Source organism: Cheilinus undulatus, linkage group 9 (genome assembly GCF_018320785.1).
Source record: "Cheilinus undulatus linkage group 9, ASM1832078v1, whole genome shotgun sequence".
NCBI lineage: Eukaryota > Metazoa > Chordata > Actinopteri > Labriformes > Labridae > Cheilinus > Cheilinus undulatus.
In genome coordinates, this window is record NC_054873.1 from 22,969,411 (window position 1) to 22,982,691 (window position 13,281).

Consider the following 13,281-nt stretch of genomic DNA (forward strand, 5'->3'; position numbering starts at 1 on the left):
CTGTATGAAAGTGATTCATCACTAATTCTCTTCAATAAAGATGCTGCATGTTTTTTTCTTATTACTACCATTGATGCATGGCAGTGCAATTTCACAGCACATATAAACAGAAAAATGCTTTGCTAACTGAGTCTTGTAACCACTAAGGTACAGGCTAAAACAATGTTTTGCCACTGCCATATTCAGCTACTTGAATTTCTTTTGTATTTGCTTCTGTAGTGCTGCACGTCCTGCTTATATGCACAGCTGAGAGGGCAGGAGAGTTTATTATTGGGCTAAAGTTTCTGTGTGAAAAGTAAAAAAACAAAACAAAAAGATAGCTGCCATGTATCTCCGAAATTTACAGCATTTTTTTTTCTAACAGAATATTCTGCTTTATACCAATATTTCTTAGTGTTTGAAGTTAATCAAAACAAGGTTTCAATCTCTCATTCCACATTTATGTGTTTTCCACCTCCAGCTGTTTGCTAGCTGACAAACAGAATCGCATCTCCTGGCTTGATTGATGTTGCAATGGCACAGTTCAAACAGCTGCAAATGTCCCCTGCAATGATCTAAAATGGTGACACTGTTTTGCAAATCTTTGGCCAGAACTGGGCTTTACATTTTGAAAATGCACTGCTGATAGAGGAAAGTTAAATCCCCAGGAGTTAAGGTGATCTATGAAAAGATTTCAGCTAACGCCAACCATATCATAAATTTATATCCAGCTCTCAGCTTCTTTTATCCCTGAGCGGAGTTTACAGTCGAGTAGAGCAGAATTTCTGTGAGAACAAAATAAATCACAGTGGAGGAGTTTAGCTCTGACCTTGTGAATATGATGCAGAGACAAAGACTCTCTTGCCTTTCTATTCTGGGAGCTTTGCATGTTGTAAGCTGTAGGGTATGTCACCACTCTGCTGTAGAATAGCTGTGAGATCAGTTGTTTCTTACAAAGCATCGATGGAGACTAAATGCCTTTTTAGTCACTCATCCCTCTCTAGAAAAGTAAAAAACATTAGTTTCTCATTTTTCAGGAGAGTTAAGCTTTTTATCTCTTTCAGGTGGACAGTCAGACCAAGGCTACGACTCCCTGTCCAAAGAAGAGGAGAGGATGTGCAGCAGGGAGAGTGACAGCACATCAGTGGTGGAGGACAAAGGGCTGAGACAGTCCAGTGAGTTATAGATCAGGCTCTATCTCTAATCTTTGACGCTTTCTTGCCTTTTCTGCAGGAGTAAATCAAAGCTTACAGGCAGTGAAACAAAACGCTCTCTCTTTAAAAGCCAGGGTATCACATTGCAGTGTGGGTGTGCTGTGCTGCCCGTCCATTTGCTGTTATATTTAGCTGCTTTTTTAGAACCAGATTCTGTAGATGGATGAAGGGGTTATGTAAGCAGGTTGTCGTTTGCATGACAGGATTTGTCTTAAATTGGGTTACAAGTAACAACGTAGCGTGTCAGAACCAATCCCTGTTCCAGCTGTTATGGTAAGTAGTCCTCAGTAAGAGTTGTGGTGTTTCATCAGAGCCTTAATTTTATCGGGTTTAGGGGATATAATACAAAACAGCTTTATTCTCAGAATAACAGGTGTCCTTTTAGAAACCATACAGCTGTTTAATTTCCTTTTTGCCCCAAGGTTACGCTTAAATGTTGGTGTGGAAGATGTGGTGAACCTTTAATTATCCCACGGTTGGGGAAATGTCTCCATTATTGTCATGAAAGATAGGTTAAAGATCCAGCATTGCCTGGGGTTCTTTCAATAAAGTCTGGAGAATCCTTGAAAATACCTGTAATTTGTTTTTTAAACTTCACAAAAAATTGAGTGAGTTACTTACTGTTAAAGGTTGTGATAGAGTTAACTTTACAAAAAGGGTATTACACAAAGAAGAATGTGCCAATGACAGACACAGACAACAAACCAAATATTGCACATTTCTCATAATGCACAATTTTGTTTCATTTCCATATATAGATATAGATTTACTGTGAATCCTCACATAAAGACCGGTGGCTTTATTTACAAAATTGTAGAAGGTACCAGGCCTTTATATGAAGTCAGGCCTTTAGTTCTAATTCTCTCTGTGAAAAATAATTGATCACATTTTTTAAAAAGCAAAAATCATAAAGTAATTAAAGTGTAATAGCTCAAAATAAGATATTTTATGAAGTTGGGGATATTTTTAACAAAATAATATTAAGATAATAACAATAAAATAAGACACCTTTCTATTTTGGTATTCTGTAGGCTTGAAAATGGTTTCAAACAAAATATTTTTTAAAAAAGGAATATGAAACCACCTAACAGCTTCTTCCCTCACTCATTTTCTTAGTCTCACGCTTTCTCATGCAATGAGCATAACAATGTTCAGTTCTTCTTGTAAATTTTTATAATCTGAGCTCAAAGAGTGACGAGGAACTTCCTGTGCCAGACAGCATTTTAGTGTTGATCTAAAATCAGTGTAACATTGTTGGTTACTGAAGTAATTGTGTGAGGATTCTGATGGATCAGTCATATTGGGTTGTTAGTTTATTTTCTGTGTCCTCAGATGTGAGTCAGGATTATTGCCTGAAGACGTGTGCTTTTTCTTCTATTGACATTTGGCACTGCCACATTAATAACGGTTGCAGTACTAAAACCTACTAAACCGCCAGTAGTGTGAGGGAGAATGAACATTTAATAGTCTGTTGGTTTTTGAAGAAAAGCTCTATTTTCCTCCACCTTCTTTTCATTATCAAACCGTCTCTTCTGTCACTGACTCACTCTGTTTATCCCTCTTAAAACTCTCCTGTCACTGCTCCTCTGTCTGAGCAAAGGATTTGATTGGCTGAGTATAACATTGCATGGGATGATTTCTACTGTAAAGTCAAGGAAAGCTGTGCCACTTGAAATAGACTCATATTTAAAAGAAAAAACACGAGAATTAGCAGTTTAATCCTTCATAAGTATCTGTAGTGCCATTTTTGAATGGCTCATGCACTTCATATTTCCTTTTAAAAGGAATTATCACCAAGAAATCATGGAAACAATGTACTGACAGGCAGAAGCTGAAAACTGGAGCTGGAAACTTGAGCTTTGAAAGACGAGTCAGATCAGTTTCTTTTCCTTCATCATTAAAAGTCCTGCTCCTCCTTGTTTTTGAAAGACCAGTGAGGGAGATGTGATATTAACGGACGCGGTGCTGTTCAAAAAGTTGAACTGTTATTAACTGAGAATGCAGCAAAAAAAAAAAAAAGAGAGCATTTTCCCACCCAGGGCACTGAGCACTAAAATCCCTGGACTACTTTGGCTTTGTTTTGAAAAAGAGTGCTGCCAGTACTTAATGCACTGGCTGTGGACACAGGCCCTTATTTTTTAATGTCCAACATTAAAAATAGCTGTAAAAATATGTTAATTGAGACAATCTGACACCGACCCTGCAGCAGAGATGAGGGGCAAGTAAGACATCTTCATAGGAATGAATAATTTTCTCTCTTGTGGTTAGGTTTGCTGTTATAGATCAGAAAGAATCATCAGTTTTACTTGAGTCTGTTTCAATTCTAGCTAAAAACTCCCCCTAAATGTCCTGCCTTTTTTGTTTTTTTTATAGGCAATGACAACAGGCTGGTCCCCAGTCCTCCCAGTGAAGTCATTCTGCGTGACGTTCTGCCAAAGACAGAGAGGCCAAAATCTCTGGACTTGTCCGGTGGAAGTCTACGTCTTACCGTCCCTCATCTTGGCTCAACAAAGCAGCCTTACCTCTCTGCTGAGAGACTGCATGGAGTGGAAGAAGAGGAGACAGAGACTGACAAACAGAAATGTGTGCTGGAGGACAGCAGTAAATCAGAGAGACAGCCAGCACACAGAGAGAGGAGCGTCAGCTGCAGTGCTGGAACAGTAAGGAGGACAGGTATTGAAAGGGGGTTTGATCCCCTGTCGCTTTTGGCAACCCGTGTGGTACAGGAGTGTGATAAGGAGGGCAGCGGCATACCCTCGGCCCGCCGCAACCTCGCTGAAGAGATCGAGATGTACATGAACAATGGCAGCAGCCCCCTGAGCAGCCGCACTCCCAGCATGGACCTGCAGAACCCTTCAAGCCCTTTGTTTCGCACCTCCTCTTCTCCTCACACCTCCCCACGACCCTCCGTCCTGCTCCGATCCAACACACACCTCCCACTGCCAGTTAAATCCAAGGAGAGGCTGAGGCCGTCACCGTCTCTTCCTCTTGGCGTCTCTACCAAAGACAGAGAAAGGCCTTCCTCCCTGGTGTCCCCTTCATCACCTACGCCCTCCAACTCATCATTCTCCATGGACTCATTGTTTACTCCCACTCTGGACATCTTTAAGAGCAGCGTCATCTCAGCAGGGAAGGGTGTCGCTGAGAAGGCAAGCCGTCTCTACTCTCGTCTGTCCTCTCAGACTTCATTAACACAGGTTTGTAGAGCAGACGTTCTTCTTTACTGGTTCTAAAAACAGACACTGATGGTGAAATAAATGATATAATCATCCCCTGTTACAGGATACAAACTGTGACCGGATCAGTGTTTCCTCGATGACTTCAGGGGAGGCAGACTGCTCCTCGCTGCTTGATAATGACTCCTGTCTGGACCCAGATGGCTTCACCTCCCCCCAGCATGGCGGCGTGTCCCGGTTCAGGAGGAGCCCTGTTGTGGGTCACACCAACCTGGGCAGCCCCAGCACCCCAAACAGAGTGTTCAGACACAATTCCTTCTCTGGTTAGTTACATTATTGAGTCCATCTGTGTTAGGAACACTGTTTAAGTAAGGATGACTTTTTTAATATGGTATCTTTAAAAAAATGTGGTATCTTATTTTTGTTTTGTAGTATTATTATTATTATTATTGATTCATATCTATCTATCTATCTATCTATCTATCTATCTATCTATCTATCTATATCTATATCTATATCTATATATATATATATATATATATATATATATATGGTGCATGTCTTCCCCTCCACTCTTTCTCCCCTTATTTCCAGTCTCTTATAATTTTTATTTTTGATAGCATTAAAGCAGAAAGACAAAGCATTAAAGCCCAAACACAGAACCACCACCCTTAAAAAAACATATTTAAACTATGGCGGTCTACATTTAAAAATATTGATCGTGAATTATCTCAGACTTTTGGGTATTGATCGGGATCAATCACATCCATTTTTTTATTATATTTTAAAATTCCACTATTTTGCATTTAAAACTGTTTTGTGTCATTTTGGATTTTTCTACTGTCTTAAAGTAAGGGTAATTGACTTCCTGTAAAATGGTAAGTGTTTGATAGCACAAGGCACAGAAGACTTTTGACTTGTCCACTGGGCTGTCTGTCAGGTTTTTTTATGGGAAGTGAGAAATTAAGGATCAATAGTGAACTTAATTTACATCACTGTTGCTGCAGAGAGGTGCTGCTGTGTCTTAATGGAAGTGTATTGGAAGGGACAATAAAGCATGTAATTAAACGCAGGTTTGAAAAAAATTTAATGCACTACTTGTAGATCTTTGTTTATCGCAATCAGTCAATTAATAATTAATATATCAAAAATAATAAAAACCCAAGCAACCAATGAACAGATCAACATGAATCAAGACTAAGAAGATCAAGTACAAAAGCAATTAGAGGCAAAAATAAAAGAAAGGATAATTACAAAGAAAAGAAGCACGAATAAAGACAGAAGAGATATAGAAAGGTGTAAAAGAAATGAAAAGCAGTAAATAAGGTAAGACTAAATAAGAACAATACAAGTAATGATAGGAATATAAAGGAAAATTAAAACAGAGAAATAAGAGCATTAATAAAGACATAATATAAGAAAAGAAACACCTCAAAGCTATAGCAATGCAAGATATTGATAATTCTTGGAAAACACAGCAGAAAGAAGAAGAATAAAGAATGTAATAAGATAAAACGGAGAAAAGAAGATGAAAAGGCAATAAGAGGATGATATTACATAAGAGCAAGTCTATAAATAGCCTCTTAATTTTGTGTTATATTGAATTTTCTTGTATATGGTGTAATAGAGCAGTGCATTTGTATTAAAAAGTTTGCTATCCCTCTAAAAACATCTCTGTGGGCATACAGCTGTGCTCATTAAAGTGCTGTTTAACCACTGCTGTGTTTCAGTCCCCAGCAAACACACTTCTTGACAGTCTAAATTTAGAGGAAGAGAAGAGCTAGGTGATGAAGAGCGTCAGGTCTTGTTCTCTGGGAAACTAGGCCAGCAGGCATGAGGACTGATTCATCGTGTGGGCTTCACTGCGCTCAGCCACGTAAAGTCCCTGTGTTAAACGTTATCATGAACACAAACACACGTGCATGCACGTTCACATGCAAACTCCCAGGACACGAGCACCTGCGCTGGAGAGAAAACACAACATGCTGTCTGATTTTGCAGATATTTATAGCTTTGATAGGTGTGTTAAACCTTGGCTGAGACTTGTGTGTTTAATTGTTTAATCCTCTTCTGATCCAGGTGGTTTGGCACTTCCGTCAAAAACTCCTCACACACCTGATTCCTCCCCAGATACCAAACGCTTCCAACCTGCTCCCAATTACACCATAGAGGTAAGATACTCATACTGAGAAATCCCTTTTGTGAAGAGTTGAATCATCATGATCAAACTGATTTATTCCCTCTCATCCCCTGGTTTAGGTGCAGATGTCGAGTTGTTCACTTTGTAAAACGTGTGACTGTCTGGTGTATGATGAGGAGATTATGGCAGGGTGGACAGCCAATGACTCGAATCTCAACAGCACTTGTCCTTTCTGCGGCACGGCCTTCCTGCCTTTCCTCAATGTGGAAATCAAAGACCTGAGGCCACAAAGGAGGTAAATGCTCTAGTTAGTCACACCAATACAGCATGACCACAGTGTTTATTCACAACTTAAGGTGCAAAATAATAACATAAGGTCATTATTTCTAGAGATTGTATTGAAATGTGTTACTTTCTGATGTTACAGTTTCTATTTTTATTCCGTCTTGGTATCTCTGTACTGACACACACTAACCCACGCTCAGACAGGAAATCTTTTATCCCTGTGGCCTCTTTAAAGAGATCTTCTCTGTGTCTCCCCTCAGGTCTTCTCAAGAAACTAATCCGGTTTCAGACGAGGACACGTTGGTGGCACTCAATTCAGAGGCCAAAATGTCTGCAGCAGACTGTGCAGCTGAATCATCTGAGGCTCGCCTGCAGGAGCAGCAGGGCAGCGCTAACACCGGGCAGGCTAATCCCACCCCAGCACCAGCCTCCGCTCCCATGACAGTGCCCTACCTGAGCCCTCTGGTTCTGTGGAAGGAGCTGGAGAGCCTCCTTGTAAATGAGGGGGACCAGGCTATTTCCTCACCTAGTATTGTCGACCAACACCCGATCGTCTTCTGGAACTTAGTGTGGTACTTCAGAAGGCTGGAGCTGCAGAGTAACCTGCCGGCTTTGATCCTGGCCTCCCAGCATTGTAACAATGGGGACCAGGTAAAGATGCACCTGTTAACACCTCTGTTTTTGAGGAAATACATGACAACTTTATTGAGACTTAGTTAGGTTGATACACTATGGTTTAATGGGGTTACTTTCAGGATGGAGGTAATTTGTGCATTTCTAAAAACACTGATGATTTCTTTAAACCTCCTCTGTGTAGAGTTAAAACTGTTACTTTAGTGCCTCCTAGTGGTTGTTTAAAAAGTATATTGCCAGATCAGTGAAAGCACAAACATTACATAGATAAACACTGAACTATTTGGGAACACCTCGCTTTAACTAAAACAATTAATGATATGGTGTAATGAGGCTTTCCAGGATACAAAGACATGGAATCAATAAATTTAACCAACTTTTTCTCATCTGAATGTGTTATTAACCCCAGATTGAGGATGTGATCACCCTCTTGTTTTCCTCCCTGCAGACTCCACAGAGCGTCTCCTCTGAGGACAGTAAGCAGGTTCTTGTTAGGATCATGTGGGACAATCTGAAGCTGCACCAAGACAAAGTCCAGCCCTGCTATGTCTTATGGAACACTCACTGTAAGCTCTCCACCATAATTTAATAGTTAAATTACTTCCACAAATTATATTCTGCTGGTAACATTGGCAACTTTGATCAAGGTCAAATAATTACATGCAAATTAAATAATGCATATGAAGTAACAAGATCATGCATAATTCAGTTCAGGATTCTTTTTAGTCATGCAACTCTTATCAAGGCAAACCCTTCAGAGTAAATTTTCAGGGATGGGGATGAATGAGTCTTTGATCGGGGTGACTTTTATCTCTGGCTGTGTGCAGGTGCTAACTCACTGGTTCGCTCAGGGCTGTGTGAAGAAGGGCAGCTCTTCACAGTGGAGCTGCTGCAGGGCTTTGTGAGGAGCATTAAGAAGAGTGATGTCTATCAGCCCATGAGCCAAATCATCCAGCTGCTGGGGCCAGAGCTGGGCTTTAAAAGACAAAGGTGAGGAAACAGAAACATTGTTTAAACATATGTAAAAGATGATGTTGTGAATGGACTGTATTACTTTTTTTTTTTTTTTGTCTTTTTAAGGAGTCTGTATCGAGATTTATTGTTCCTGGCACTGGTGGCTTTGGGGAAACACAACATCAATATCAGTAAGTGTCAGTCAATATTAGTAAATGAACTTTTTCTATTAACATTTGTCTCTTCAGCATGAGATTTTCCAAAACCTATGGATGGATGGATTGCTGAAAAAAGGTTTAAGACAGACTGGTGTCCTAAATATAAATCCTGTAGAACAGATGATCACATCATTTGCAGGGCAAAATTTAATTTCTCCAATAGTTGATTTGAATCCAAATATCCTTACCAGTCGCAAACTTGACAGGGGCAAAATTAATAAAAATTACATCTTCTGTAGGTGCGACATGAAAAAAGCTGTCATACATTAAAGTGAAATAGTTCAAAACCCTGGTCAAGAATAAAAGCTTCAAGTTGGAGAATGGGCACTCTGCTAAAGGCACTGGTGACATGTTTTTTTGAGGAGCTTGGTCAGAGACGGAAAGGGCATTTTATCACATTTTGTCTAATGAGAGGGCACCTCGGAAGATGCTTTCACCATGTTTTGGCTAGTGGAAGGGCATCCCACAGTGCATTTTGCCAAGCTTTACCCACTGCGAGTGCATCCTAGAGGGAACTCTATCATGTATTTTCCACTTGAAAGGCACCGTGGCCCAGTAGGAGGGCACTTAACCATCTCTGATAGGGCATCAAAAAGGGCACTTTCATGGGATTTTTTAAAATGTAAGGCACCAAGAGTCCACTAGTGATCCTCACACCCGATGGCATTCCCCTGTGCGTGTATTTTCTACTGGTTTGTCTTTTGATAGCAACTTCTCAAAAAGTGGTTACACTTGTTTAACAAACATTTAAATGTGTTAATTTCTTTAAGCTTCTGTTAATCTTTAACATTAAAAATTATAAAAAGGCATTGTCATAAGTTGAGTTGTTCCAATCCGATATCAGTATTGGAAATGCATTGGTATTGGTATCAGCAAGTAAACGTGTTTATACACCGATTGTTTTCCTCTTGAAGCTAGCCATTGTGCTGTCCTGTTGATACTAGCCATGCCTTTGAATCCCTTATGGCAACTTTTCTAACATTTCGAGCTGGGGTGGAGGAGGGATGCAAAAAGCAGCTTGCAGAGTGTTAGAGCGAATCAGCTGGCTGTCAGCTGATGTGGGCTTGCATAAGATCTGCTGATCTCAAATTGATAGCAGTGCCTGACTTTGTGGCCTGCCTGAGCTAATGCTATATGCTCAATTTGTCCTGCTGTCAAATGAATTTAAAGTAGAAAGTACTAGCTGTGACACTCACTGACATTGTTGCTTACTTTTGCTTTAATTTTTTTGCAGATGCTTTCGACAGGGAGTACAAGCTTGCATATGACCGCCTCACCCCCAACCTGGTCAAACTGACACACAACTGTGACCGCCCCCCAGGAGCAGGAGTCATGGAGTGCAGGAGAACTTTTGGGGAGCCCTGTCTGTGAACTGTTTCTCTTCTACTTCTACCAAGTTATTTTTCTTTCAGCCTCAGACACTGCTGCTTTATCTTTATTTTTTGGACTCAGACTCCCCACACTCAGGACCAGCTCACCTGATTGGAGCACATAGCTATGAAGCACAGTAGGAAAATAACACTCAACGATAAGCGACTGCCATGAGTTTCTTGTATACTGTTAGAGCTGAGAGGCATGAGGTGACAGGCCTTGTGTTTGTGAATATGAGAATATTCACTGTATTTTCAGTATAATTATGGTAAGATGTTTGTATAGTTATTATACAGTCTATTTTATGACTTTGTTTCTGTCAAAGCTGTGAGTCAAATATGTAAAGTAAGTCTGTTGAAATTCCTCAGTGGTCCTGGTGACCTTTTTAAGACTGTTGTTGAGTGTGTGTAAAATAAGTACTTGCTTTTAGTCCTTCACGTTTTTATGAAGCACTTTGGTAGGATGAGTTTTTGCCGTTGGTTCTCATTTACATAACCCTGCGATCCCGCAGCCTTTGCTCAAGTGAATTTTTATTTGACAGCTGCAGGACAAACTGTCCTGTCGAATATGTCCATGACATGCAGTGAATGAAAGCAAAGACATTCCTCCCCGTCTGAACCCTGTGCACTGCCCAGAGTAATGCTTGTATGCCTAAATACAATTTACTGATTAAAACAATTAAATAACATGATTTTCATGAGTCAAAAGGGAGTTCTCGATTCATGTATAGGCACATATTTTAAGGAAAATGTAAGAAAAACACAAAAGGGAATAATACTCTTATGATTTGTTTCAAGATTTTTTAAGCAATACCTTTTTAATCTGAGGAGTCATGTGTTATATGGGACCACCAAGGATGGATTTCTGCAAAACAGAAAAATCAAACTAATGATAGATAAATAAATACTAAGAAACAATGTTTTCTTATGGATTAAACAACACATTTTTAATAGAGAAATTACTCAGTTGAAACAGAAAAGAACAAATAATTCTGTACAGAGTATAATTCTTGTGTTTTGTATTATTATTTTTTTATCTTCACTGTATGGTTTGGACAACAATGCACTATAAATGTGACATACAGAGCAGAAAATAACATTTTGAAATCTGTTTGCACTGAGTAGACTTAATGTCAAAGGTGTTAAGGAAAAACAAAAGCTTGGACCTGCCCTGATTCAAACCCACCTTCACATGAGTGTGATGGTTCACTGTGTTTCTATTGTCTTTCACTATAAACTGACAAAATCCTGCCTGGATGTGATGAAGCTCTGCAGTGTATTTTTAGACTTCATCACAGTAACTCGTGTCAGTGCTGAACAAGACAAGGCTGGAATAAACACCAGCCTCACAGCATGTATATCTGCATTCTATTCACCTCATTAGTTAAAAAAAAAGCACTGATGACCAAAACATCACTTGATGTCTACCTGTTGTTTACTCGACTTGTCAATTTAAACAATGTTTATGATGCATTATTTATCATTTGTAACACTGATACTTATTTGTATGATTTTTTAATATAAAAAAGAATCAAATTTATTCCCTGGCTGAGTCTAAAGTTTGCTTTATTTATGAATAAACATGTTTATTCTATGGATGTCAGTGCCTATTTGCAGGCTCGGGACTTTGCCTTGCATGATATTTTAATTTGGGGGGGACCAAACTGGAGCTCTGACTTATTAAGGGGAGACCTGAAGAATGAAAAGCATACTTAAACATACAAATTAATAGCGTATATGCTCCCTTTCTACCTCCATTTACAGTATATCCACTCTGTTAACATGATGGCTCATTAGTGTTTATTGATGCTTTCTATTTGCAGTGGCCCTGCTCACGACTGCGCTTTCAAAGAGGTGTGCACTGGTACTTACTTTTGCTAGTTTACAAAATGTAACTACATAGGAATTTACCGTTGGGTGTATGTTTAGGTCTATGTTTAATAGGGTTAAATCAATACTTTTTAAATGGTGATTATACCTAAACAGAAATAAATAACTTTTTAATTGTACTACCATGTTCACCTCTGGCAGTAAAAGAGTGAATACACATCATTTGATATTGCTGTGCCTTTTAACTTATCAGTTTTGTAGAAGTTTAGGAAATTGATCTGCTAGACCTATTGGGACATGAATGAACAGTAAATGGACTTGAGCTTGTATAGTGCTTTTTCAAGTCATGAGCCTTCTTTAAACGCTTTTACACTGCACCATGTAGTTATGTCATGTTTGACTGGGGTAAATGGCGGATTTGGACCAAGAAATGCCAGGGCCACATTTTCTTCTCAGATTAGCCCTGGCCTGTGTGTCGAAAGTCACAGGGAAAATAAAAGCTGTGTCAGTATAAATGATTCAGTGAAATATTTTTAAAAGATGCTAGTAGAAAAAAGGATAAGAAAAGGAAATGGGTGTACAGCAAAACACTAAAAAGATGTTCATGCTCTTTTTGCCTTTTGTTTGGGGTGGTGGGATACCAAAATGAAGCATCAAAATCTGTATTGTGATTTGATCTGGTAGGTAACGGATGTATTGGTACTGTTGTCACCAGATTTTAATCTTCTGTGTGCCTCTATTTTCTTTTGTTCATAAAAAAGTAAAAAGGTAAAGACATCATGTCCTGGTGTATGCAGCAGCACTAGACCTAAAAGTTGTCCGCTCATGAAGACGTGTCAAATTAGTTTCTTCTGTGGTACCATTGTTGTTGACAATCAAAGTTGATGGGAGTCCCTCCCCTTCTTTATTTTGGGAGAGAATGATGATCAGGACAGTGATACACAGTAATAATAGTCAGCTGATGCCAAGTGACGTGAAAACCCTGAAAAACATTGGTTATGTATGGAAAATGGGAGCCACTAAAGCAAAAAAAAAAAAAATGCTGCTAATGGACATCAGCCCTTAAAGAACTGTAGAGATGCTTTACTACTGTGTAAATTTTTAAGACTTAGTTACAGAAACAGAGTTGCAACATTAAAATAATCGTATCCTTTACAAACATAAAAGTAGAAATGTGTCCAAAGTCCCAGTTTAAGTACTAGCAAATGCTAAAGTGTAAAGAATGCATTGAGTCAGGTCCAATTCCTGTCAAAGCAACTAGCAAATCAGAGTTTAGATTTTTTTAAGGTGGCCAGTCCTTCTTTTGGCCCCTGCTTTGGGATCTCTTTGTTAATTAGAAATTAGTTGTTTGTACATGTTCATACTTATATAATGTACAAATTTACATTAGTAAACTTAAAAATGATTTTGTATTTCAGCCTAAGGACAGGCTAAAATAAGCCACTGGCTTCAGCCTATTCCTTTTTCAGTTACTGACTGACA

At 39.1% G+C, this 13,281-nt stretch overlaps 1 protein-coding gene across 3 annotated transcripts in view; it reads left to right on the top strand.

Moving 5' to 3' along the window:
• Window positions 1-11,509, top strand: part of dennd4a (DENN/MADD domain containing 4A) — a 32,442-nt gene extending 20,933 nt beyond the window's left edge. For all 3 annotated transcript variants that reach the window (XM_041795451.1, XM_041795452.1, XM_041795453.1), the window contains 10 exons: window positions 1,044-1,154; window positions 3,567-4,390; window positions 4,476-4,692; window positions 6,449-6,540; window positions 6,629-6,804; window positions 7,055-7,445; window positions 7,876-7,993; window positions 8,255-8,417; window positions 8,508-8,572; window positions 9,834-11,509. In XM_041795451.1, coding sequence (XP_041651385.1) covers window positions 1,044-1,154; window positions 3,567-4,390; window positions 4,476-4,692; window positions 6,449-6,540; window positions 6,629-6,804; window positions 7,055-7,445; window positions 7,876-7,993; window positions 8,255-8,417; window positions 8,508-8,572; window positions 9,834-9,970 — 2,294 coding nt within the window. In that variant the 3' untranslated portion in view covers window positions 9,971-11,509. The remainder of the gene's footprint in view (window positions 1-1,043; window positions 1,155-3,566; window positions 4,391-4,475; window positions 4,693-6,448; window positions 6,541-6,628; window positions 6,805-7,054; window positions 7,446-7,875; window positions 7,994-8,254; window positions 8,418-8,507; window positions 8,573-9,833) is intronic.
• The last annotated feature ends 1,772 nt before the right edge of the window (window positions 11,510-13,281 follow it).